This window comes from Emys orbicularis, chromosome 11 (assembly GCF_028017835.1).
Source record: "Emys orbicularis isolate rEmyOrb1 chromosome 11, rEmyOrb1.hap1, whole genome shotgun sequence".
NCBI lineage: Eukaryota > Metazoa > Chordata > Testudines > Emydidae > Emys > Emys orbicularis.
Window position 1 is genome coordinate 80,761,002 of NC_088693.1, and position 26,359 is coordinate 80,787,360.

At 54.7% G+C, this 26,359-nt stretch overlaps 1 protein-coding gene across 1 annotated transcript; it reads right to left on the reverse strand.

The window, feature by feature from the left end:
- Positions 1-10,038: 10,038 nt before the first annotated feature.
- LOC135885408 (zinc finger protein RFP-like) lies at positions 10,039-25,716 on the reverse strand. The gene is made up of 8 exons (XM_065413090.1): positions 25,285-25,716; positions 23,428-23,523; positions 22,470-22,700; positions 22,088-22,110; positions 21,197-21,309; positions 17,848-17,868; positions 17,525-17,551; positions 10,039-10,589 (listed from the first exon to the last, which is right to left on the reverse strand). The coding sequence occupies exons 1-8, from the start codon at positions 25,699-25,701 to the stop codon at positions 10,039-10,041; spliced, it is 1,479 nt and encodes a 492-aa protein (XP_065269162.1). The 5' UTR covers positions 25,702-25,716.
- Between the last annotated feature and the right edge of the window lie 643 nt (positions 25,717-26,359).

Genomic DNA, 26,359 nt, shown 5'->3' on the forward strand with positions numbered 1-26,359 from the left:
AGGGAGGAAAGGATTGCATTATTGTGGGGCAGAGAGTTTGTGTGTGTGTTTGTTTGAGAGAGAGAGAGAGGGTGGGGCAGAGAGTTTGTGTGTGCGTAGACTGGCATTGTGTGTTGTGTGTGTGTGAGAGAGAGAGAGAGAGAGAGGGTGGGGCTGTGTGCTGTATTGGGGCAAAGGAATCTGTGTAACCCCTGCTAGAGATCTGTCTGGGAAGAGAAAAGTGTCACTCTATAGCAGGGGTGACATATTCTGCCTAAGAGTGTGGGGGGGGGCATAAAGCTCCACCCCCTTTGTGCCCCCCTGCCCCTCCTCTCCCCCCTGAACCCCCGCCCCCTGGCCAGGCCAGAAGCTGGAGCTCAGCCTGGGGAACCCAGGCAGCTGCGGGGAGCCTCGGCCCCTCCACCTGCCTGGGGAGAGAGCAGCCCCCGGCCAGTGTCCCCGCCCCCGCCCTGTCCCCCCACCCAAGCCAATTGCCCTGACCATGTCACCCCTCTCTTGGGCTCCCTTCACTGGCTCTCCCACCTGTACTGTAGCCACATAAGCTACTTGTCTTCATGTTCAAAGCCCCGTATGCCCTGTCCCCACCCTACCTTTCATCTCCCATTCAGTATCAAAAAGTCGACTCCTGCCTCCAGTCAGCCCACGATCCCGGCCTCCATCGACCTCTTGTTAAATATTCAGACAAGCTCCTTCCTGCTTTCTCCTGTGCTGCCTCTTATGCCTGGGACAACCTCCCCATAAACATCTGCAAAACTAACACATTATCTTCCCGCTCCCAGACTCCAAGTACACAGAGAGCAAACAGATCCAAGACAGTCAGAGAAAGTTACACACAGGTGTGTCCTCTTTCTGATGCTCAGGGAAGCCATTGCAAAGGTCACTCCCCACCAGCTAGATCTGTGTTGTGACGTTGCACTCGATATAATTTTGTGAAAATATGCTAATGAGTGTGAATATAATGTAAGTGGAATATGCTTCATGCAAAAGGTCTCTTGTAATGTATCATTACAAAGCTTATAATCTACTGACTGTGGTCATCCTATTTGTATAAATGTATCACTCTTGTATCTGGTACTAGCAATATGAAATATAACTCTGAGGGCCTATTGTAATTATGCAAAGTGTGAGCCATTAATGGTGGTTGGGAATCTTGATGGCTCCCACCAACCAGGACAATTGACTGTGGATGGGTCTGGGTTTGCAGCAGGCAAGCGTGTCGGGCTCAAACAAGGCAAGTTTATGGAGTCCCGAGCTGGCAGGGAAAACAGGTTAGAAGTAGTCTGAGCACATCAGTTGGCAGCCCCAAAGGGGTTTCTATCATCCAACCCGTCACAGTGGCGTAGTCGAGCAGGGTCTGTGCACAGCTGATTGCTTTGAGATACTGGTAGTTATTTTAAGTGAGTTTGGGGTGTGGTGGCAGAAGAACAGACAAAGTGGTTACTGGTTTGTTATTTTCTGTTTGCTTATTTCAGGGAAGGGAAATCAGGACAGAAAAGGAAGGAAAATAAGTAAGAGTGAAAATCAGAAGAAGCTATAACTACACAAGTTGCAAATTGCCCAGAAAGGCTGAACACTGGGCGCTGGGAAAGTCTCTGTTAACTAAGAAGCCCCTGAGCTGAGGGCATCTCAGTTTCAGTGAACTGCAGATGGGTGTGGCCCAACCTCTGTGTCTGTGCTGAAGCTGACTGGAGTGTCTAACTCAGCAAGACAGGAGTGGAGGGGTGCCTGTTCTGGCAGGAGGGGTTCTCTGTGGTACCCCAGCTCATCGAGTGACAGTCTCAAGGGAAGACAAATGGAAATTGATGTGCAATTTGCCTGAGAAAAGGCTGCCCTGGAAGAAGAAAAGGCTGCCCACCAGCAAACCCTGGCCTTAAAAGACAAAGCAAATTGAGATCCAGTAGCATGAACTGGCTGTAATTAATTGGAAGAGGGGCACAGAGACATGTATCTGGAGCTGGAAGTTGGGGTCCTGGTGACTGCTGCAGTGGGAACAGACCCCAAGGACTCTCTAGCTGGAAGCAAGCCCAACCTGAGTAAAGGAGGGGGGGGGGGATTTTGCTGGCCAGTGAAGGGTCTGTCATAGCTGGTAGCTGTGAGCCCACAGCTGGATCAGGGTCTCTTTCCTTTTTGGGGGGACACAGGAGCGTCTGCCCCAGAGGGGAGCCCAAAATGGAATTTTAGGTATACTGCCTCCGCCATGGTCAGTGTCCAAGTCTCTGGCAGTAAGTTCAGGAGGAGGGTGTGACGTTGCACTCTATATGATTTTATGAAAATATGCTAATGAGTGTGAATATAATGTAAGTGGAATATTCTTCATGCAAAAGGTCTTTTGTAAGGTATCGTTTCAAAGCTTATAATCTACTGAGTGTGATCATCCTATTTGTATAAATGTATCACTCTTGTATCTGAAACTAGAAATATGAAATATAACTCTGAGGGCCTATTGCAATTATGCAACGTGTGGGCCATTAATGGTGGTTGGGAATCTTGATGGCTCCCATCAACCAGGACAATTGACTGTGGATGGCTCTGTTTGCAGGCAGGCCTTCCTGTGAATCAGGCTGGGAGGAATGAAGGCTGGTACTGAAATCCATCTTAAACCTGGTGCTTTTCCATTTAGAAGGGCGGGGGGGAGGGGGGAGACCCAGAGAGACAAAAGATTCCCGCCTTGTGCTAAAGCTATATAAGGGGGTGGAACAGAACAAAGGGGGCGGCAGTCATGAGAAATCCCCTAGCTACCACCTGAGCTGGAACAAGGGCTGTACCAGGCGAAAGGATTGGGCCCAGACTAGGAAGGTGTCCAGTCTGTGATAGAAGCTTATTGAAACATCTGAGGATGAGGTTTTATCTGTGTTCAGTTTTCTTACTGTATTAGGCTTAGACTTGCGTGTTTTATTTTATTTTGCTTGGTAATTCACTTTGTTCTGTCTGTTACTACTTGGAACCACTTAAATCCTACTTTTTGTATTTAATAAAATCACTTTTCACTTATTAATTAACCCAGTGTATTTATTAATACCTGGGGGCGGGGGGAGGGGGGCCAAACAGCTGTGCATATCTCTCTGTCAGTGTTATGGAGGGCGAACAATTTATGAGTAAAATGGATTTATTTGGGGCTTGGACCCCACTGGGACCTGAGCATCTGAGTGTTAGAGACAAGAACACTTCTTAAGCCGCTTTCAGTTAAGCCTGCAGCTTGTGGGACGTGGTTCAGACCTGGATCTGGGTTTGTAGCCGGCAGGCGTGTCTGGAACAACCAGGCAGGGTTCTGGAGTCCCAAGCTGGCAGGGAAGGCAGGGGCAGAAATAGTCTCAGCACAGCAGTTGGCAGCCCCAAGGGAGTTTTCTGTGATCCAACCCGTCACAGACGCGACCTGCCATTCCTGTGTTATAAAACCAGCAGAAAGAAAACTTTCCCAACCATTAACTGCAAAAAAATTGCACAGTTCAATCTTTAAAACTCTTTTAAAATTCCTTTGGTGTTTCTAGTGCAGACAAGTTTTGCAACGTGAGCCAAAATAATGTCAGGAAAGTGTCCCAGAAGTGATGCCCAGTCAATATCTGACCCATTATTTCTCCATTGTGTCTTGTTTGATTTGCCCCAAACTTCCCAGAAACATCCTGCCCAAGATCCTGTGTGTGAAATTACTAGTGGAGAAGTTTGATGTTGGGGCAGTGGGAGAGACACACAGAAAGTCAGGCCCATACTGGGAATCTGGCTTCACCCTTGACTATGCAGAGCCCAGGGGTTTTTGCCAGATAAAAGCGAGACGCCCGCCTGCGACTCTGGATTGTTTGTCATCCTCTCACCACACGCAGCTTCAGAGACTCCGTCACATCCTGCTTGAGAAGTTTCAGGGCTTCTTGGAGTTTCATCTGCAAGCAAAAATATCAGCAAAGTGTTCCTGCAGCTAACATGGGCAAGCAAAATATCCCCATGGGGATTTCACACCAATAAATAAGGGAGAAGACGGCAAAAGAGACCTGCAGGATTCAATGATCCTTGATAAATACTGAGAGAACAGGGCCTCTCACCTTGGCCTCTAGGCAGCCGCTTGGATGGGAGCTGCAGTGTGAGCTCTGAGATCCTGGCACTGCCTGCAGAGCATACAGATGGGGTTGATGGTCTCTACAGAAGGGCTGTAATCTCTCGTAGTGTTTCTCACACAAGCTGTCCACACCTGGGCCCTGGATGCCCCAACCTGAGTTGTTTTGTTATTTTTCCCATAGTCCCCTGCTGCCTGTTGCGCTGGCAGTCCCTGTCCCAGGACCTTTTCCTGCACTGGGGACAAGGGAAGTTGCCCCCTAAGTCCCCCCAGCAGCCAGTGATGAAAAATCCCAGCAGGAATTGTGCCCACAATTTCTAGTGACAGGCGCCAGTAAATAGACTGGGCAGGTGAGTTCCTCCTGGAGATGGAGCAGGGGTTCACCCCAGCCGTGGCACCTGGTCTCTCCCGCAGCAAACCAGCCACAGGCTGAGCAGCTGGAACGGCCGAGCGCTGGCACTTTAAGGTCTCGCTCTCCACAATTTCTCTTGCTTCCCCCAGAATCTCTTATGAGACTCCTGCCCTTTGCACCAGCCTCTCCAGTGCGACTCGCCAGAGGCTGCTGCTCAGGGCACCTGGCCTTGCAGAGAACGGTCAGCACCAGCAAACGAACTCCCCCAGCCCTGAGCCTCGTCATTAACACGAGTGCGGGGGTGGGGGTGGGAGGAGGGAGTTCACATGGCCCACCAGCTGGGTTTAGCTTAGAGGAGAAGTGACGGGAGGTTCTGTCTGTTCCCAGGCAGAGCATTTCCAGTTTGCTCCCCCACCTCCAATGCATCAATTGCACTTGGTGGAGCAACCCCCTGGCGCCTCCCTTGACTGCTGGGTAACTCTCCTGCGAGGGGATGCTCTGGGGCCCGAGCCTGTTCCTTCCCCCTGCAGACTCAGCAGGAATCGAGGCAGCCCCCAGCCTCCTGCCAACTCGGGGGTTAAGCCCCCAGCCCTGCCCAGGCATCTCCATTGCTGTTTGAGGCAGCTGCACAGAGTCCCTGGGCTGCTGCCTCCTCGTGGGGCTGATGTTGGCCTGATCCCCCTGTTCAGCACATTGTGACTAGAGAGTGAAACCACAGATGGGGATGTCCCTCTGCAGGGGATAGAAAAGGGGGAAACCCCACAGGAACCAGGGAAACCCTCCCAATTCCCCAGTGTCACAACCACTCCCCAGCACTGTCTGGGAATTGGCCCTGATTCCCCACCTGCTTGGGCCATTCCCCAGAGAATCAGCCCCTCCGTATTGGCCCCGTTAGCCATAGAAGGAAACTCTGGGAGCCCTAGAGACACTGAGCTGCCCCCCCAAAAGCACCTCCTGACACTTACCTCCTGCTGAACCCTTCGTGTGGACAGGCCAGTCTCCCTGGGGCAGAGCAGGGCTGGGGCGGGCTGCAATCTCTGCTCCCCTGGCTGCTGGGAGAGGGATGAAGGGAGGGATAGGACTGTCTGTGGCAACATGGGCATTGTCTGTAATCTTTTTATAAAGCCCATGTATGTCTCAGTTTCCCTCTGTACTTTGCATTGCTGCCCAGTCGGGGGCGAAGGGTTAACCTGCTCCTGGAGCAGCACAGGAGACATGGGGGTGGGGGGGTGTCACTAGGTGTCTGGAGCGGACTGAATGGGTCAGTGAAGGGCTGGCCAAGGCCAACCACGCCCATGGAGAATCCGGAGAGGCAGTGAAAACCACAGAGGCCAGATCATTCACACCTGGCAATCAGTGACCAAGAGGAAGGAGATTTTCCCCCCACCTGTCTGCAGAGAAGCAGAGCAAAGCCCCAGCCTGAGAACAAAGGAAAAGGTGTCAGGTGAGGGGTTAAGTGCTGGCCTCTGGAGAGACACGGGGCTCTCACCTTGGTCTGACAGAGACAGAGCCAATGGCGGCCATAGCAGCTTGGCTGGTGATTGCACTGGCTTGGCCAGGTGGACGACGTCTCTGACCCTTTATTTCTCTCTGCCAACCTAAGGAATCCTGCTGCTGTCTTTGCTTGACTAATAACCCCTATTCCATGATGAAAGGGCTGCCAGGTGTCACTGCAGATACTTGCAGAGGGGCATTGGTCCCTGTAGAGTGCGCAAGCCTCTGACGAGGAGCCTGTCTCAGTTGGACTCACTGGGCAGAGCTGCTGGTATGAAATGGGAGGGCTGGAGCCAGAAATGGAGTCTCAGAGGCAGTGAAGCCGTGTGATCGACCCTCCAGGAAGAGTGAGACCCCCTGGGGGTCTGCCACACAGAAGGGGCTCCTGTGGGGGCACAGCACAGATCCTCTAGATCCATGACCAGGACACAGAAGGATGAGGTGACGCTGTTGTAATAGTTGGGGCCTATTAGGCTCAGAGCTGAGGTAGGCCTAACTATGGGAAAGTGGATGGAAGGTTCTGAAATGGTTTAATCACCTGCAATAATAAACACCGAAGGGAAAAGGTAACGAAAGTCCAACTCAGCCTCTAACATGAGACTGTTTATAAAAAAAACAGTAAAAGTGAAAAACAGAAAAACTAAATGAGTTTAAACAAGCAGGGCTTTTCTGATGCAGCTGAGGGATGGTGTTGAGACCATCTCTGGTAAACCAAAAATGTGGGGACCAGAAGTTAAAGGGCCAAAAATTGGAAGTGAGGCCTAATTGGCGAACAGAAGAACGAGAGGATGGACGATTCTGTCCATCACCCTCTTTCAGGGCCCTTCAAAAGATACTTTGTGGGGCAGGAACATGTGGAGGGACTGTGGGATTCCCAGAGGGGGGCAACTGTCACCGCCACCCCAGGGACTTTGTCCTTCACCCGGGGATCTCAAAAGTCATCACATCATCATGAAGCCCAGACCTCTGCACATCAGTGGGGTGACCCAGCCAGCACTGCCAGACCAGCAGACACACCAGCTGGAGACACGTGAGATCCTGCTCTGTCTCCCCTTCCCTTGTGTGTTCCTTCTACCCTCACTCTTTGTCATCCTGTCTCTCTCCCGCGCTCTCTCCTGGCTTTCCATTTGATCCTAAGATCAGCCGCCCACACGGCACCAGCACAGTAAGAGAAGACGGCCCATCTGGCTCTGCCCAGCCTGAGGGAGACAGGAGAGGCGATGCACCAGAAAAGTCAGATGACGTCCCAGCCACAGAGGAGCCTGTGCCCCGGGTAATGGCTTTCATGGCTTACCTGCCAACCCAGAGCATCCGTCTGTGACTGACCTGCCACCAGAATCCTGAGAATATCAACAAAAGACGTATTTCCCCCCCACACACATACACACACCTTCTCTATTTCTTTACCAAATTACATTTGTTGTGTCCTGATAACCAAGAACACAAAGAGTCCATTAAAATCAACAGTGGACACTGACAGCACATTGGCTAAGAAAAACAAACAAAAGGATCTGGTAGAAGAGATTTCTATATATAGGAAAATAGCATTTGAGGTTGGGGACCAGGTTTGTTAATTGATGTGAGAAGAAGAACAAGGAAGGGGGGTCATATCCTAATTACCGATTATATGTAGCTAGAAAGTTACAAATCACATGAATTAATTCTAGCAGAAGTTCTAGGAATATTATTATATAATCTTTTGTGAGTTCACTGAAATGTTTGGTTAATTAACTCTAGTCTGTGTCATAATTTTTTTCATCTACAGTAACTCCTAACTTAATGTTCCTGAAAAATGCGACTTTAAGCGAAACTATGTTAAGCTAATCCAATTTCCCCATAAGAATTAATGTAAATAGGGGGGGTTAGGTTCCAGGGAATTTTTTATTTTTTTGCCAGACAAAAGGCATTATATACATTTTAAACAATTTTAAACAAGCAATTTAATACAGGTATTAAACAGGCTGGCAGCCCCCCATCAGCTCCCCTACGCCCCCCCCCAGTGCCTCCCACCTGCTGGCAGACCCCGCAGATCAGTGCTTTCCCCCTGCCTCCTGCCCGCAGCAATCAGCTGTCTTGTAGCGTTCAGGAGGCTGGGGGGAGGAGTGAGGACGCGGCATGCAGCCTTCCCCTCCCTCCCTCCCCTTCCTCCTGAACGCTACAAGACAGCTGATTGCTGCGGGCAGGAGGCGGGGGGGGGGGGGGAGCAGGGGGAAGGCGCTGATCCGTGGGGTCTGCCAGTGGGCGGGAGGCACTGGGGGGGGGCCATAGGTGGGCTGCCAGTCATGGACAAAGCAGGCGGCCAAACGACGTTATAGAGGAGCATTGCACAACTTTAAAAAAGCATGTTCTGTAATGGAGCAGGGATGTAAGATCGAAACAACGTTAAGTGAGAGGACGTTAAGTGGGGAGTTACTGTATTACTTTTCAGAGGTGCAGTGTGAGTCCTGCAGGAGGTGGATGCATGTGCCCTGCCTCCCAGAGGGAATCAGTCAAGACAAAAAGAAGGGAGAGAGAGAGAGAGAGAGAGAGAGAGAGAGGAGCTGCACGTGTGTGTAGTTGTGATGTTTCTGACCAGGGCCGGCACCAAGCAGCCAAAAAAAAAAAAAAAAAAGCCGTGATCGCAATTGCAACTCCGAGCGGGAGTGAGGGACCGTCCGCCGAATTGCCACCAAATAGCTGGACCTGCCGCCCCTCTCTCGAGTAGCCGCCCCAAGCACCTGCTTGCCAAGCTCGTGCCTGGAGCCTGCCCTGTTTCTGACACATGTACATTGTAACTGAACAACCCAGTCTGACAGTTTAATAATTACATTGTTAGGATAAATATTTTCAATTTCTTGAAATGATGCAGTTGAAATACAAGCAATGCTATATAGAGAAGATAAACTTTAATGTAGATTTGAGTGATCAAAAATAAATGTAAATAATTCCATTTCTAAAAATATGGTTAGATGTTTGTTTTTGAAATACTGTTGAAATGGAAATTAAAATATTCTTGTATTTAAATCTTGCATAATTACATTTTCTAAATTAGAACAATTTCTCATTTTTGTTTCTCTCCATATTTTCCATTGAGGTTTCACAGGGGTAGAAATTCTGACAGGAGTGACTGATCCCCGTCCGTCACCATCTGCTACCCCGGGACAGGGGATGGGGTAGTCTGAGGGGCAGCAACAACCACTAGCTGCCGGTCAGTATTTCTTACCAGTCTCGCCCTGCGCTGGGAGCCGTCTCACACTGCACAAGGGAGGAGCAAGGGAATAGGGGGAGAAGCTGCCTGGGCTCCTTCCAGCAAGTGGGTTCCATACATCCAGCCTGGGCCCCTCGCTCACACAGCCCTGGGGCTGGGCTCTCACTCCCCTTCCCCTGACCCAGCCACCGAATCCCCTTCCCCAGCTCTCCCCCTCCCCCCCCCCCCCCCGCCACACACACACATGCACGCAGAGCGGCCCGTACAGCAGAGCCCCGGCGCTCTCACTCCTGCCCCTGGGCCCGTTTCACTCCCCTCCGTGGGCAGAGACTCCCCGAGGGCAGGAAATGCCGGGACCTTCCTGTCGCTCACTGGCCCCGTCGCACTCACTGGGCTCCTCTTCCCCCCTCTGTCATTTCTGCCAGGGGCTCTTCCTCCTTGGGGCCTCTCTCCCCTCCCTCTTCTTGGAACCCCCCCCCCCATCTTCCTCCGGTGATATGGGCTCTTCCCTTCCTGACCCTCAGCATCCACCCGACATTGCACCCACCCATCCACCCCCCTGCCCCCACAGCCCAGCAGGTGGCTCCCCCCTTCTCCTCCCCTCTCGCCTCCCCCAGCTCACAGGCCTGGGGCTGGGAACTGAGAGGGGACGGGGCGGGGGTCAGGCAGGTGATGCCCTTTAGACCATCCCCCGGGAACAGGCCTGGGGGCTGGTCAGCGCTGGGAGGGGCCAATCTCTGCCGCAGGGTCATTGTCAGGGACACAGATTCCCTCCAGGGTTGCCAACTTTCTGACCAAATGAAACTGAACCCCCTTCTCTGAGATCCCGCCCCGCTCACTCCACCCCCCTCCCTCCATCGCTTGCTCTCCCCCACTCTCACTCACTCACTCATTTTCACCAGGCTGGGGAGGGTCCCTTTTCAACCGGGTGTATGGTTCCAAACCGGACACCTGGCCACCCTAATTGCCTCTGGCCTGAGCTGAGACCGGGCAGATTATCAGGGGAGCCGCGTTTGTACCCTCAGCATTGAGACCAGGACAGAAACAAGGACGGAGCGTCCCAGAGAAGGTGTCAGGGAAAATGAAGAGAAGGGACCTGTCAGTCACATTGTAAAATGAGACCTCGCCCCCTTCATAGTCCAGGAAAACCCCCACCCGGCTGGGCCTGACACTCACGGGGAGGGGGATCATGGGGGAGGTACAGGTCTTGTACCCTCCATCCCTCAGCCACACGACCCAGTATCCATTCCCAGGTGATGCTGTGACCAGCCCCTTCCTGCTCACGTATTCCCTACAAACCCCCAGAGCCCATCTCGTCTTGTCTCCCACCTCCACCTCCCAGTAACGACGCCCACCCGCAAACCCCTCAGCACCCAGGACAATGGGACATGTATCAAATCTCTCAGGGTTGTCAGGCAGATCCTGGCATGTGTCTCCGTATCTCACACGTTTTCGATCCTCAGACAGGATGAGGTGGGGATTTGCCGTGTCTGGATCCAGAGTCACGTCCACTGGGGAGAGAGTCACAGAGTCAGTGCTGGGGGCAGGGGCCGGTCACTGGGATCAAAGGGAAATGAATCTGCATCCCCGTTAATCGCTGAGTGGGGAGGGGGGCTGTTGGCTGAGGGGAGACAAGGCCCCTCTGCCTGTGAGGAGACAATGAAGGGGAAGGGCAGGGGGAGCGGGGCAGGGGTGGGAAGGTGTCGGGGGGGGGCAGGGGAGGGAACAGACTGATGCTGGGAGAGGAAAGGGGAGGGGTAGGTGACAGGGGCAGAGGGGGGTGGAGGGGCGGGGGGACAGGCACAAGGGCAATGGGGAGCAAGAGGAGCAGGCATCAGGAGGACAGAGGGGGTGAAGGGAGGGGCAGGTTCCAGGGGGCTGCGGGGGATGAGGGGAGGGGTGGGCACCAGGGGAGAAGAAGGGGACAGACCCCATGGGCACAGGGAAGCCAGGGAAGGGATGGGCACCAGGGGGCAGAGGGGTGTGAGGGAATGGGGGCGCTCCAATGGGGCAGGGGGGATCAAGGGGTCAGACAGGTGCTGGGGTGGGGGGGATGAGGAGTGGGGCAGGTGCCAAGACAATGGGGGGGGGAGTGAATGGGCAGCACCAGGGGGATAGAGTGAGGCAGGAGCCTGGGGAAGAGGGGCTGGCTAGAGCAGGGGCAGTCACCAGTGGGCTGAGAAGGGCAAGAGGAGCGGCAGGTGCCAGGGGGCTGTGGGGGGGTGAGGAGAGGAGCATATGCCAGGGCTGAATGGGGTGATGGGAGGGGTGGGCACAGGGGGGGTAAGGAGGAAGAGGAGGGGCAGGCACCAGGGCCGTAGAGCATGAGTGAGGGGCAGGACTGGTGCCAAGGGAGAGAGAGAGACATGGGATGGGTGGGCACCAGGGGCCAAAGAGGGGCAGGGGAAGGGGCGAGCTGCACTGGGGCACAGAGGGGGGAGAGGGAAGGGGCTCACACCAGGGGACACAAGAGATGAACAGAGGGGCAGGCACTAGGGAGGCAGAGGGGTAGTAGACGGAGAGGCTGCATCCAGGGTAAAAGGAGGGGTGGGGGGAAGGTGCAGGTGACAAGGGGAGTAAAAGGGGGGTAAGGGGTGGGGTAGACCCCAGGGGCAACGGGGGAGTGAGGGAAGGGGTAGTCACCAGGAGGGATGCGGGGGTTGAGCAGAGGGGCAGATGCAAGGAAGGGAGAGAGGAGAAGGGCAGGCCCCAGGGGGGCAGAGGGTTGCAGGAGAAATTCACAGCTTCTGACTGTACCAAGTGCCAGGCACCAGACCGCAGGGAGGACGCGGTAGTTGGAATGGCCAGTACCCCGGGCCCAGGAGCCCTGGCCCCAGAGGAGACCAGAATAGTTCAGCCAAGGGAGGCGCAAAGCAACAGGCAGATGGGGAGCAACAGTCTCAAGGCAGCCAAGCTGCAGGCAGCCAGGGTAGAAAATGAGCCAAAAGAGGAAAGTTACCCAGGAGCCAGAACGGGAAGGGCTTGAACAAGCCCTAGGCCTAGTGAAGGAGGGGCCCCAGAATGGGCTGCAGGATGTGAGTGGTGTGGCTGGGAAACTAGGGAAGGGTTTGCTGGGACTCAGGATCCTGCCACACCGGTCAGAAGGAAGAAAGTTGGAGAAGCTGGAACTGAGGGTCTGTCTGCATCTGAGCTGGGAGAGGCGATTCCCAGCTCATGTAGACGTACCTGCGCTAGCTCTGCTCAGGCCAGCATGCTGAAGGTAGCCGTGTAGCCCGGCTAGGAAGGGCAGCTCAGGGCAGCTGGCTGAGTACGTACCAAGGGGGCTGGGGGGCGTTGTACTCAGGCAGTGGCTGAAGCTGCCACCTGCGCTGCCCTAGCCACACGGCTATTGTTAGGAGCTGGCTCAGTTACGTCTACACGAGCTGGGAATCGCACCTCTTAGCTCAAATGTAGACGTTTCCTAAGACAGGAGAAGGAACAGCTCCTGGAACTAGTTACAGAACTAGACAGACTAAAGCTGGTGGCTCAGGAGGGGGCCGAGTTGCAGGCTGAGGGCTCTGGTGAGTGCGATAAGAGAGAGAGCCCAGCAATACATCACCAGGAGGCTGCATTTACACAGGGGAGGGGAGTGATGCGGGGGGTGTCCTGGGAGGCTTTTTAGGGGAACAAGCTGATCACCCACTGAAGGGCTGGATGTCGATGGGCACAGATACAGAGGTGCTGGCTATAAGGGAAGCTGCCCTAGTGGCTGTCCTCTACAGGGACCCAGAAAACCCACCCACGAATGGCCTGGAGAGAGCGAGAAGAAAAGGTTGCTGCAGCCGAGGGGAGCAGGGCAGAGGGCCTCGCACAGCTGAACACCCCCCCAGACCCAAAGGCTGAGGCCCGGCAGGGGCTAGAGGAGATGCGCTGACAAGGGACTGGATCTCAGCCCAAGCCATCCAGCGGAGCAGGAACTGGCCCGTCTCAGCACTGGAAGGTGACCAGGGGACAGCAGTGTTTGTTGTTGCAGAAAGAGCTGACTGAGCTCCAGAACCAGCTTAAGATCGAGTGTGGAACGAAGCCCGGCTCTGAGACGCATACGAAGCAGGAGAGCCCAGAGGTCTTGTAGAAAGAGATGAAATTATGCCAGAGAGAGCAGGCGCAGCGTCTCCACAAAACAGAGCCGCTGGGCAGCGACCTACGCCAGCCGGCTGGAGACAAGGACAGAGGTACAGGACCATCGTGTGGAAGATGGACTGTCTGAGGTGGGGATTCCACCTGCGGGAGGGAAAAGCCACCATAAAAACACACGTCCAGGAGGAAGTTGAACTAGAAAGGGAAGAGACTGGGGACCTTTCCCCCGAGAGACCTGAAAGAGCAACACAAACCCCAACCAGACCGAGGCTAAAACGAAGTCCATCCTGTCATGTGGACAGAATTGGATCTGAAATGGGCTCCCACAGCTCATTTACTCAAGGCTGCAGGAATAAAAGCTGTGCTCAGCAGTAATTAGAGATGCTAATAAGGAGCTATCTGAGTGAAAGACAAACGTCACTGGGGGGGGGAGGGGTGTGAGTGTCCTGGGGGCGGCTGTTGCAGGGACCTTGTGGCAGCCTGAGGCCAGTTACCAATTCTCGGGGAACACTAACCTGTATTGTACTGTGCAGCCACGAGGTGGCGCTGTGTGTAACAGACCCCAGCCAGAGCTGGCAGAGCATTACAGGGCCTTGTGATGGACACACCTGGTGTGTATCTGGCTGAGGGGGAAGCTCTGTCGCCAGTGTGTATCTGCCACAGCAGGATGAGGGCAATGGGGGAAGCCGGGTGCTATTGCCTACCTCTGCTACGGCCAGAGGAGACTCTGACTTACAGAGTACAAGCTGTTCTGAACTACGCCAGGCTGAAGACTAGGGGGGATTTTGCCCACCACATGAACTACACAGGACTGTGGGGAACACAACTCCTGGTCTCTTCATTTTTTCACAATTCAGTGACAAGAATAAAAATATGGCCAAGGGCCTTGTAGGTTTCCTTGTGGCAGCTGGCCAGGAAGTGTCCCCTGGCTGCAGAACACAACCAAGTGTTAGCCACGGTCAAGCCTGCCTTTAGGAAGAGGTCGGCTTTGGGGGACCGGAGGAAGGGAGGTTATGGGGGCCAGCCCTTTAGGGGGAGTCAGGGCCCAGCCTACCTATGACAGGCTCCTGTAAGGAAGAACCAGCCAATCCAGCCCTACCTGAAAGTAATTAAATCCCTAGGTGCCTGGTTGGCAGCTAAATAGCTAATGAGCCTGATAAAGGGTTACCCGGGCTCAGCTGAAGGGATCCCAGAAACAGGAAGCCGCTGAGGAGAGGGAACCCCAGGAGAGCTCCCAGAGCAAGGAGCCTGGAAGGGGTGTGCCTAGAGAGAGGAGCTGCTAGAGATGATATTGATAGAAACAGCAGCTGAATGAGGAGAGAGCCCTGCACGTGAGGGCTGCAGGGAATAGAGGTACAGTCTGACCTGAACCCAGCTCTGGGAAGGAGGGCTGGGGGCTCCTGACTCAAGGAGAGTGAGGGCCTTGAGGTAAAGCCAGAGGCTGGAGCAGAGTGAAGGAAAAGATTTTATTTTGGGGTTTAATTGAACTCAGAGTGGACCCCAGCAGGGGACTTTTGTCTCAGAGCTTTTGGACTGTGTGGAGCAGTTTAAGGAGTGCTGAAGAGGGTAAACTGAGGCAGGGCCATCCAGAACCAGCTGAGGGGGAGCTTGGGGGTGCCACACCATGATGCGTCTGCACAAGTGCCCCCCATTTAACAGAACTGCTGCCCGTTCCCCATGCGGACAAAGCCTCCCTCTCTCCGGTCTGTCTACATGGGCCCAATGAAGCCTGCATCCCTGAGTGTGAATCTGGAGCAGCTGAGCACAGAGTGGTGCCTCCCACCTGACTCCTGGCCTCCCCATCCCAGCTCCCCAGCGGTTCCCTCTTTCCTGCAGCCTGTGGCTGTCTGAGCCTGCTCCCCCTGCCCTCTGGCTGCCCCTGCCCTGCCCTGGGAGTCCTGAGCCCCCTGATGGCTGGATGCTGAACTGGGGTGACCCAGGGCCCAGCTCGGCACCAGCAGGGTCACTACAATACTCAGACCCAGCCAGACAGGCCCCAGGGTGCACTGGGATCCTGGCACCACCTCAGCATTTGCGGGGCCTGGTCCACACTCAGACCGGGAGCCCTTCGGGGCCGGCAGCCCCTTGTTCTGTCTCTGCAGCACCTGGCGCACTCGTGGGCGTGATACCAATAATAACACTCACTGCCCAGCCCCTAAGGGCTGTGTGACAGCGCGGGGCCTTCCCCATTGCACACGGGGACCCTGAGGTGCAGGGAGGCCTGGTTACTGCCCCACATGTTCACCCAGTGACTCCCCCGAGTTGCTGGACGCAGGTCCCAGGGATCAGAGCGCGGGCAGTCGAGTGGCACTGACCGGTCGGGGGCTGGTGGGGTGGGTGGAAGGAAAGGGTTAATCCCAGCGTGGTGGCACTTTGCTGCATGGCCCTGCCTGGTCTCTGCCCTCTGGGTGCAGCACAGGGCTTGTGTCTCTGAGCAGATCCCTGCCCCCTCGCCCGGCCATTTGCCCCAGACACAGAGAATCCAGGTGCCGAGGGAAGGAGCAGCCCCAGCAGCGCCGCATTGGCCCTGGCACGGGCTGAGCCTGCGAGCGCAGAGACAGAGGCAGCGGCAGAGAGGGGGGCTCAGCCAGGCAAACAGCAGGGTCCCCACCTGCAGGGCAGGGGTCAGCGCTGGGACAACAGGCTGGGCTGGGTCAGGGGCTGGGAGCTCTGGCAGCGAGCGCAGTACCAGCACCAATCAGGGCCGGCTCTAGGTTTTTTGCCGCCCCAAGAAAAAAAAATGTTGGCTGCCCCCCGTCCCAGCTCTAGGCTCCTTGCTGCACCCCCCGCCGCCCCAGCCCTGGGCTCTTCCCCCTTTCCCCCCACCTGCACCCTCCTTCATCCGCAGCCCTGGGTCACTGGTAACTCGCTCCCAGGGCAGGTCATTCAGCAGGAATTTTAGATGTGCACAGAACACAGACAGGACTGGTTCCCATATGGTTACAGAACTGCAGTAAAGTGGAACAATTTTCAGCTTGTGTGATTGGAGGATATCTGGATGCATATTATAAGACTGTCCTACATAAATGAGGAAAAGTTCAGGTGCCTTTGTTATTCTTTTGTTCCACTCTTTCTTTCTATGGGGAATTTGCCAATGCAATATCACTGTCTTCCTTTTAAACAAACAAACAAACAAAAGGCAATGGCTGTTGAAAATAGCAATTCCAGTCCTAATAACCACTGGGAAGCATTTCTTGCTCAATTTTATCCTACTTTTTCTATAGCAAGTTACAGTGGATCAGTATATTTGATTTGGGAGAAATGAAGTAACAGCCGCCCAAACTGAGCTTGAGCACTCCTGAATTTTGAGGTGTTCAAATCTGGAAGGCAGGTGCTGGGTGGGGGGGTGGCTGTGGCTCCGCAGGGGAACACGCTGGTCTGAGTGGTACAGTAAGGGGGTTGGAGAGGGGTAGGTGGTTCCGGGGGGGGGGCAGTCAAGGGACAGGGAGCAGAGGCGGTTGGATGGGGCAGAGGTTCGGGGGGGCAGTCAGGGGCAGAGAGAGGGGGGGTTAGATGGGTCAGGGGTTCGGGGGGGCAGTCAGGGGACAGGCAGCAGTTGGATAGGCATGGGAGTCCCAGGGGTTTGTCACGGGACAGGTAGGGGGTGGGGTCCTAGGGGGGAAGTTGGGGGGAGGGTCTCAGGAGGCGGCAGTTGGGGACAAAGAGAAGGGAGGCTTAGATAGGGGGTGGGGTCCCAGGAGGGGGCAGTTGGGGACAAGGACCAGTGGGGCTTAGATAGGGGGTGGGGTCCTGGGGGGCAGTTGGGGCAGGGGTCCTGGGAGGGGGTGATCAGGGGACAGGGAGCAGGGGGGCTGGATGGGTTGGGGTTTCTGTGGGGGGCAGTCCGAGGGAGTGGATGGGGGCAGGGTGGGGCTACCCTCCCTCCCCGTGGAGTGTCCTATTTTTTGAATGTTAAAATATGGAATCCCTACTCTCAGTGCAGCATGAGGTCTCAGCTTCCTCACTCCCTCCCCCTCTTTCCTGTTGCTAGTGGCCAAGGGAATGCTGGGAAATGTAGTTCTTTCCCTGCTCCAGGGCTGGCTCTATAGGCAGGGAGCTAACCAAGGAACTACAGCTCCCAGGGCCCCCTGTTGGTTCTCAGTTCCCATGCTGGATCCCTGCCACCCCTGCAAATGGGCTGCCCCAAGCACGTGCTTGCTTTGCTGGTGCCTAGAGCCGCCCCTGGCACCAATGGCCCTGCTGCAGACCCTGGGCCTGGCCAGCGCGTCTCCCAGGACCTGGGGCCCTGCCCAGAAGGGAGCCCAGGTTGCAGGCACTACTGGGGGGTGGTGCCAGGAGCAGCTGCAGGGAGTGAATCTCTTCTAAGGGAGGGGGCTGGAGTCATTGACACAGGATTGGCCACAGTTACCTGCGAATCCTCGGGCTCTTCTGAGTCCTGGAACAACCAGCAGAGAAAGAGGTGAGAATTCACACAGCAGAGTCACCCGGAGCAGGGATCAGGTACGTACACGGCCCCTCCCCACAACACCCGGCTCTGCACCGTCTCACAACAGACCAGGGCTCAACAGGCTCCAACTCCCCCTCGGCTTTTCTGTCCCATGTTTCCCGGCTGGGTTTCTCCCCTGTGCAGATCCCGTCACACCCGCCCAGCCCAGGGGCTGCTCCAGACAGGGGAACAGGCTCCCAGCAGCTGTCGTGCCCTGCCCTAGCACAGCGACCCAGGAGTCTCACCTCTCTCTGCAGCCAGCCCCTCTGGAAGGAGAGAGAGAGAGAGAGAGAGAGTAATTAGCCACAACCCCTGTCTCACCACTACTAGAGCCACAGCTCTTTCAAGCTGATACAATATCCCAGCACAGGCTGGCGACCAAGGCACAAGGAGGGAGCTTCTCCTAGATATTTAGGCACCTAAAGATGCAGGTAGACACTGAGTGGGATTTTCAAATGTGCTGAAGCAGGTTAGGCAAGTCCATAGGAGTTAGGTGCTTTGGAGGTTCCCAGACACCTAAATACCTTTGAAAGTCTGGCCCAAGGTGCTCAAACACTAGGGCCCTGATGCTCAGCCGGTGTCAGTCAGGGAGGCTGAGAATCCGGCCCTGAGTCTGTGATAACGTCTCACGTTAACCAAGAGCATCAGTCCCTGCGCTCAGATTACACTGGTCTACAATTTTTGAGAAGTCGTCTGCTTCAGAGATAAAATGTGCTATTTATTATGTATTTTGATGTGCTGAATTCAAATATGACAATTAAAACAACTGATTGGCTACTGTTTCTAAGATATTTACGTTTTTACATTTTATGTCTATGTATATTGTGTAGATAGTAGAGTTTTAAGCATAAATTGTAAACCTAGGTGCTGTGGGGAGGGGCCGTGTACGTACCTGCTCCCTGCTCCGGGTGACTCTGCTGTGTGAATTCTCACCTCTCTTTCTCTTTCTTTACATGATAATACAAATATTATCATGTAAAGCTTATGGTTGCTTTACATGATAATATTTCACCTGTCCTGTTTATGTAACACTTTAAAAATCAGCAAAAGGGTTATATAAATAAAATTTATTATGAAACAAAAGGCAAAAAACTATTCTGAACATAGTTTAGTCCTATTCAGTGTCTACTCGGCGCTTCTTGGCTTGTCTCTTGTATTCATTAAATGGAGCATCTCTTGTCACTGTCCAGCAATAGTCTGCAAGCATTGATGGGCTCCATTTGCCCTGATAGCATTTCTCCATTGTTGCAATGTCCTGGTGAAATCGCTCGCCGTGCTCGTCGCTCACTGCTCCGCAGTTCGGTGGAAAAAAATCTAGATGAGAGTGCAAAAAATGTATCTTTAGTGACATGTTGCAACCAAGGCTTTTGTATGCCTTGAGGAGGTTTTCCACCAACAACCTGTAGTTGTCTGCCTTGTTGTTTCCGAGAAAATTTATTGCCACTAACTGGAAGGCTTTCCATGCCGTCTTTTCCTTGCCACGCAGTGCATGGTCAAATGCATCATCTGGAAGAAGTTCACGAATCTGAGGACCAACAAAGACACCTTCCTTTATCTTAGCTTCACTTAACCTTGGAAATTTTCCACGGAGGTACTTGAAAGCTGCTTGTGTTTTGTCAATGGCCTTGACAAAGTTCTTCATCAGACCCAGCTTGATGTGTAAGGGTGGTAACAAAATCTTCCTTGATTCAACAAGTGGTGGATGCTGAACACTTTTCCTCCCAGGCTCCAATGACTGTCGGAATGGCCAATCTTTCTTGATGTAGTGGGAATCTCTTGCACGACTATCCCATTCGCAGAGAAAACAGCAGTACTTTGTGTATCCAGTCTGCAGACCAAGCAAGAGAGTAACAACCTTCAAATCGCCACAAAGCTGCCACTGATGTTGGTCATAGTTTATGCACCTCAAAAGTTGTTTCATGTTGTCATAGGTTTCCTTCATATGGACTGCATGACCAACTGGAATTGATGGCAAAACATTGCCATTATGCAGTAAAACAGCTTTAAGACTCTTCTTCGATGAATCAATGAACAGTCTCCACTCATCTGGATCGTGAACGATGTTGAGGGCTGCCATCACACCATCGATGTTGTTGCAGGCTACAAGATCACCTTCCATGAAGAAGAATGGGACAAGATCCTTTTGACGGTCATGGAACATGGAAACCCTAACATCACCTGCCAGGAGATTCCACTGCTGTAGTCTGGAGCCCAACAGCTCTGCCTTACTCTTGGGTAGTTCCAAATCCCTGACAAGGTCATTCGGTTCACCTTGTATTATGAGGTGTGGTTCAGAGGAGGAGGATGGGAGAAAATGTGGGTCCTGTGACATTGATGGTTCAGGACTAGAAGTTTCATCCTCTTCCTCGTCTGACTCAAGTGAGAATGATTCTGGTGCATCAGGAACCGGCAGTCCTTCTGCGTGGGGTATTGGGCGTATAGCTGATGGAATGTTTGGATAATGCACAGTCCACTTTTTCTTCTTTGACACACCTTTCCCAACTGGAGGCACCATGCAGAAGTAACAATTGCTGGTATGATCTGTTGGCTCTCTCCAAATCATTGGCACTGCAAAAGGCATAGATTTCCTTTTCCTGTTCAACCACTGGCGAAGATTTGTTGCACAAGTGTTGCAGCATATGTGTGGGGCCCACCTCTTGTCCTGATCTCCAATTTTGCAGCCAAAATAAAGGTGATAGGCTTTCTTAACCATAGTGGTTATACTGCGCTTTTGTGATGCAAAAGTCACTTCACCACAAACATAGCAGAAGTTATCTGCACTGTTCACACAAGTACGAGGCATCTCTGCTCACTTTGGCTAAACAGAAATGTGTCCCTTTGCAAAATCAAACACTGACAAATAAGAGAGCACGACACTATATGATTTCTAGACCTGATATAGGGCAATTTGTTCAGCAGAGTGATGTAAGCTTCGTTATGATTGCATCAGCCATGACTTCTAGGAATAACATGATGCAATTCATATCATGTATGACGCAATACCAGCTTCAGATTGCATCATTCATTGTTTTGCCTAAAAAGCAAGTACTGTCCAAACCCAGTCATAGATTTATTCATAGATCCAGTCAAAGATGTATTTTAGTCATTTCTGGTTTAAATTGAGATCCCTTCCCTTTATAACTCACTTATCCTCCGCCATTCCCAAGTCAAGGGTTGTATATACTGACCCAATAGCATATCTTGAAAACTAGAGCCAATCAACAATGTTAAGCATCATTTTCGTTCTCAGTGACCCAGAATTAGTAAAGTTTGACTACATTTATTTCAGAAGCATTTTGGCTGTAGAGCAGTGTAACCAGGGAGAGAGCAGGAGGCAGCGCTGGTCACACAGATTCATGATTATGAATTATCTGCTCTCCTGAAATCTTCCCCTTTGGGCAATGCTCTGAGCAGCCAGGGAAGCTGGGACCCCCAGGGCTCTCCCAGGATCTGGGCCCCTCTGAGCTGGGCAGTCATAGTGCTCTGAATTAAGCTCTGATCCACGAGTAATATGGGCCCAACCTGCTGGGCCAAATCCCTTCCCCTGCCCTGCTCCAATACAACGAGAGACAAACCCCCAGCAGCGCCCCTTACCCAGGAATCCCGTAACAGCCTCCTGGAGATTGTTCTCTCGCGGGAAATCCCGGATTCTCTTTTCCAGCTCAGGGGACTCGGGCGCCAGATGCGGAGACGTCGCCTTCTCGCCCCTGCAGAGACGCGAGTGTTTTTATTCCTCCTCCTCGGCCCTATGTTCCCACCCCCCAGAGCCAGACGGGGAGCGGGTAGGAGCTGGGCCACAGGCAGGGCTAACGGGGCCGTGACCTCTGCTGCCCAGGGAATTTACTGCCTGCACCATCTGCCGGGGCCGGCCTGGGGACTGGGGGCCACTCTCCATCCAGAGAGAAAACCCAGCCTGGGCAGGGCCAGCCCCAGCTCCCCTCACACCCGGCCAGTCCCACGTCCCCACTAGGGCCTGGAGGGGCCGATCCCAGGGCTGAGAGAGGGGCCCATTCTCCAGGCCCAGCCTCTCCTCAGCTTCTCCTCTCAGCCTCCAAGGGGCCTGTCACTCCCCATGGGGTGGGGGGCTCTGGGACGGGGACTCTGCCCCACTCGGGCCTGGGTTGGGACACTCGGCTCTTTCCCCACAGGCCCTGGGCCCCATCACATGGGACAGGCTTTGGGCCATGACAGAGCTGGGGCCAGGTCCCAGCTGGGCCCTCAGGGTGACAGGCCCCAGCCCCATGAATAATCCCCCAAGCCAGCCTGGTCCCAGGGAGGGGTCTCCAGCCAAAGCAGTGGGGCAATCCCCTCCCCAGGGTGGGTCACACAGACACAGCAGCTGCAGCCCCAGGGCAATGGGGACAGAGGGGGGCTGGATCCAGAGGGTGAGACCCTCCCACAGTCAGGGCGCTGGGTCTGCAGCCTGGGCTCTGAGTCTCTTCCCAGCCCAATGGGGCGTGAGGGGCAGACGGAGCCCGGACGTACCTGCTCATGGCGCTTCTGACACCCTAGAGGGGAAGGAGAGACAGAGCAGAGAGTCAGTGCCCATGGCTCAGCCGGGTCACTCTGCTCTCCCAGCCCCGGCCCCACGGGCTGCTCCCCCAGTGGGGTGGCGGCACTAAAGGGCTGTGGGTTAGGGGGAGCAGAGTTGCCCTCCAGGGACGGCCGGGCCTCCTGCGCTGAGCCCTGGGGCTGGAACAGCCTTTCACCAGCCTCCCCCCACCTCCCCGAGAGTCCGAGCTCCTCTCTCTCTGCAGCCCGTGGCCCTGCAGATATCCCGGCCGCACGCTCGGCAGTGAGCTTTACAGGGTCTCGGGGGCCGTCCCCTCCCGACACTGGGCTCTGGGTGCATCTGACACAGTCTCACCTGCAGCAATTCCGGCGCCGGCTGCTGACACTTCCCCTCCAGCTCCGTGATCAGGGCGCTGAGCCGGGAAATCTCCTCACCCAGGTGGGTGGCGTTTTCCTCCCTCCTCCTCCCCATCTCCTCGTCCAGCTCTGCTAGCCGGGCCAGCAGGAGGCGCTCTTGTTCAGCCAGGAACTGGCGCAGCCGCTCGCACTCGGACACCACCAGCTGCCGCTCCACTTCCGTCTGCCTCTGGGGTGCGCAGAGAGACGCAGGGCAGGGCAGGGACACGGGGTGAGTGGGGGTCATGGGAAATGGTACAGGGCCTTGTCTGGGCTGCACAGAGCGTTTCATTCGATACCTTTGCCAGTGTAACTGTGTCTGCACTAGGCCTTTTGCTAGTATGAAAATGTCACCAAAAATCACCAACCCCCCTACAATCAATCACCCCCCCCCCCATCGCTGTACCAGCAACAGGTTGAAGTGCAGACCAGGCCTTGGCAAATGGTGCTGCCCAAACCGCCCAATGGCCTCACTGGAACGTCTGACACTCAAACCCTGGGATCAGCACAAATCTTCCCCTGCTCCGCCCTGACCCCTGCCACATCCCTGCCTGCTCAGCCGTTTTACTGGCCTCTCCCACTACCCCCCCCACCCCCCACCCCCCAGCACTAGAGAGCCAGAGACTGCTCCCAGCTACCCTGGGGTGAACCCTTTTACTCCAGTGGGAACTAACCCCAGGGTCCCAGAGGAATCTGACCCTGACCCCACTGACTTCGGTGGGGTCACTTCTGATGTACACCAGGCACCTGAGAGCAGACGCTGCCCCGCACTGGTTAAAATGACCCTGAACCGTCTCCCTGCATCGACTCTGGAAACCTTTAACCTTCTGCACCGCCCAGACCCCAACCAGCAGAGATCCCCCATTGCTCTCACTGACACCCCTGTGCAAACCGGCCGGGCAGGGTAGGGCACTTACCAGGAGCCTCTCACTCTTCTTGTCCCAGTCGGATTTCAGTCCCAGGAGCTCTTCTCTCTCCTCCCGCAGACGCGGCAGGCGGCTCAGGATTTGCTCCTGCAAACAGACGATGGTTCTGGGGGCTGGTTTGGGGTCACTGGTTTGTGCCCAGCAACAACATCGTCACCGAGCAGAGTAAGGCGGTGGGAGCAGGTCCCCCTTCCCCAGCCCGCTGAAAAAGTGACCCCAGCTCCAAAATAACTCCCCGGGCAGAGCTGCTGGGCCTTGGCCTGGCCCAGTCCCTCCCCAGCACCATCATCTCCAGGCTGTTTCCCTGCCATAGTCCGGGGCTCTGGAACAGCCCTGGGAGGAGCTCTTTAGTGTGGCAACCCCCTTAGGGTCACACTTTTTCCAATGAGAAAAGCCACTTGGCTTCACCGCCTCCTGACTCTGAATCTCAGAGCCTTCAGCACCCCTGCTTCACATCAGCAAGTCCACCTGAGCTGGACACCCAAGGGAGACTTGTATGCCCCAAGGGAGCCATGTACCCCCACTTCCTTACTCTGGAGTGACTCAACCAGCATTGTAAAAGCAGAGGGGTTATTACCGGGGCAGGCAACAGGCGGACCGTGGGCTACATCTGGACCAACTGATGCTTTTGAGCAGATCCTGAAATATGTTTGTTTATTTATTATCATGATTGTTGTTATTTTTTATTATTTTCTCTGAAGTCTGGACCTTGACTATGCCTTGACCAAGAAATTTGGACCTTAATAAAAAATAATGGACTCTCCCTGGTTTTTACATGTCTGGAACACAGCGCAGACAGTTGTTAGTTAACACAGAGAACGGAAAGGTCCATCTGGGTCGGTCCCAGAGCCCTCTGACCCCTCTGTGAGAGTTGTTGTAGTCCCAGTGCAGAAGCTGCTCTCCTGCCTCCAGCAGCCCACACATAGAACCCCACCCCCGTCCTTTGTCCTCCAGCTGGGCACACTGGAGGACAGGCCATCCATGGTCATTTGTTTGGGGCCAAATGTCCAGGCCACTGTCTTCTGGGACACTCCATGGGCATGGGGCCCCAAGCAGCCAGCTGTCCCGCATGCCTGAATCTCTGGGTCTCTACCAGGAAACACCCTTCCCCCCTCCCCTCACCTAGTTAACCATGGGTAAGGCTAAGATTTTGTCAGGGATATTTTTAGTAAAAATCATGGCAGGTCACGGGGAATAAAGAAAAATTCACGGAAGCCCATGATCTGTCCATGACTTTTACTAAAAATATCCCTGACAAAATGGGGAGCTCAGCTGCAGGGTCCCCACACCGCTCGCAGCGGCTGGGCAGCTGTGGGGGCTCGCTGGTTGCTCCGAGGGCCCACACCGCCCATGGCAGCCAGGAGCTCCCCAGCTGTTTGCAGCTCCCAGCCGCTGCGAGCTGAAGTCATGGAGGTCTCTGGAAGTCACGGATTCCGTGGCTTCTGCAACCTCTGTGAAAAACTCATAGCCTTAATCATGTGTAACCCATGCCTGCTTGGTGTGGCGCTCTGTCCCCCTTTAGTGGCACCTAGACCAGCTAAAGATGTATTAGCCTCCTACAGCCGTGGAGAAGAGAAACAGTGCATTAGCTCGTGCATTAAGCTCCACAGGTCCCCAGCTTTGATCCCCGCTGATGACAACTGGGGTCTGTTGGTATTAAACATGCACCACATAGGGGACACTGAGGTGCACATACTATTCATCCAAAATATTATGAAAAATTCCCACAGCACAACAATCCCATTATCAGGCAGTTCCCTGGCTCTAACCCAGGGCTGGTCAGACACACGTGGGGTGCTCTGTAGCTGCAGAGAAGCTGCCCCAGCCATGCAGATAACTGTTCCTTACCCTGTACTCCTGGGCAGCCTCCTCGATGGGAACCACCATGTGAGCGCGGTGAGCCCGGGATCTGTCACACACCACGCAGATGGGGGTTTGATCCTCCTCGCAGAAGAGTTTCAGAGCCTCCTGGTGCCTCTCACACACTCGCTGCCCCTCGGGCTCTGGTCCCGCCTGCAGCCTCAGGCGTTTCACTAACTCCACCAGGTTCCCCAGCTGCCTGTTGGGCCGCAGGTCTCTCTGTGAGGCCGTTTCTCTGCACTGGGGGCAGGAGAAGTCTGGCTCCGGCTCCCCCCAGCACTGGCTGATGCAGGCCCGGCAGAAGTTGTGCCCACACTCAATAGACACCGGGTCTGTGAAATACTCCAGGCAGACGGAGCAAGTCACTTCATGCTGGAAGCTCCCGGCCAGGTCCCCGGCAGCCATGGCCCCTCGGCACCCAGGACCCAGCTGCTGTGGGTTAGTTTCACTTTCCTGCGCTCAGAGGAGCCTGTTTGGCTGGGCTGGGGTGTTTCCTTCCTGCTGCTCTCAGCAGGGCCTGCGGTGAGTCACCCCCATGTCACAGCCAGGGCCGGCTCCAGGCACCAGCACAGGAAGCAGGTGCTTGGGGTGGCCAACGGAAAGGGGCGACATGTCCAGCTCTTCGGCGGCAATTCGGCGGCGGGTCCCTCACTCCCTCTCGGAGGGAAGGACCTGCTGCCGAAGAAGTGAAGAAGGAAGCGGCGGCGGTAGCGCTGCCGCCGATCGCGGCTTTTCTTTTCTTTTCTTTTTTTTTTTGCTGCTTGGGGCGGCAAAAATGCTGGAGCCGGCCCTGGTCACAGCCCGGGAGGGCAGGGGAGACAGCCAGGGCTAGCGAAGGGCTAACACCAGCTCCTCCCCCAGCCAGTCTGTGCAGAGTTGGGGGCTGGCTGGGAGCTGGTTCCTTCCAGCCTCAGAAAGTCCCTGTCCCAATGAGGGCGGCAGCTGAGGTTGGGATGGAGGGGAAGGGGATGAAGCAGCTGAGAGCTGTTGTGGCTGGTGCTGGGAGAAGTGGGGAGAATAAAGACCAGGAATTAGAAACCCTGAGGCTCCTGGATCTGAGTTA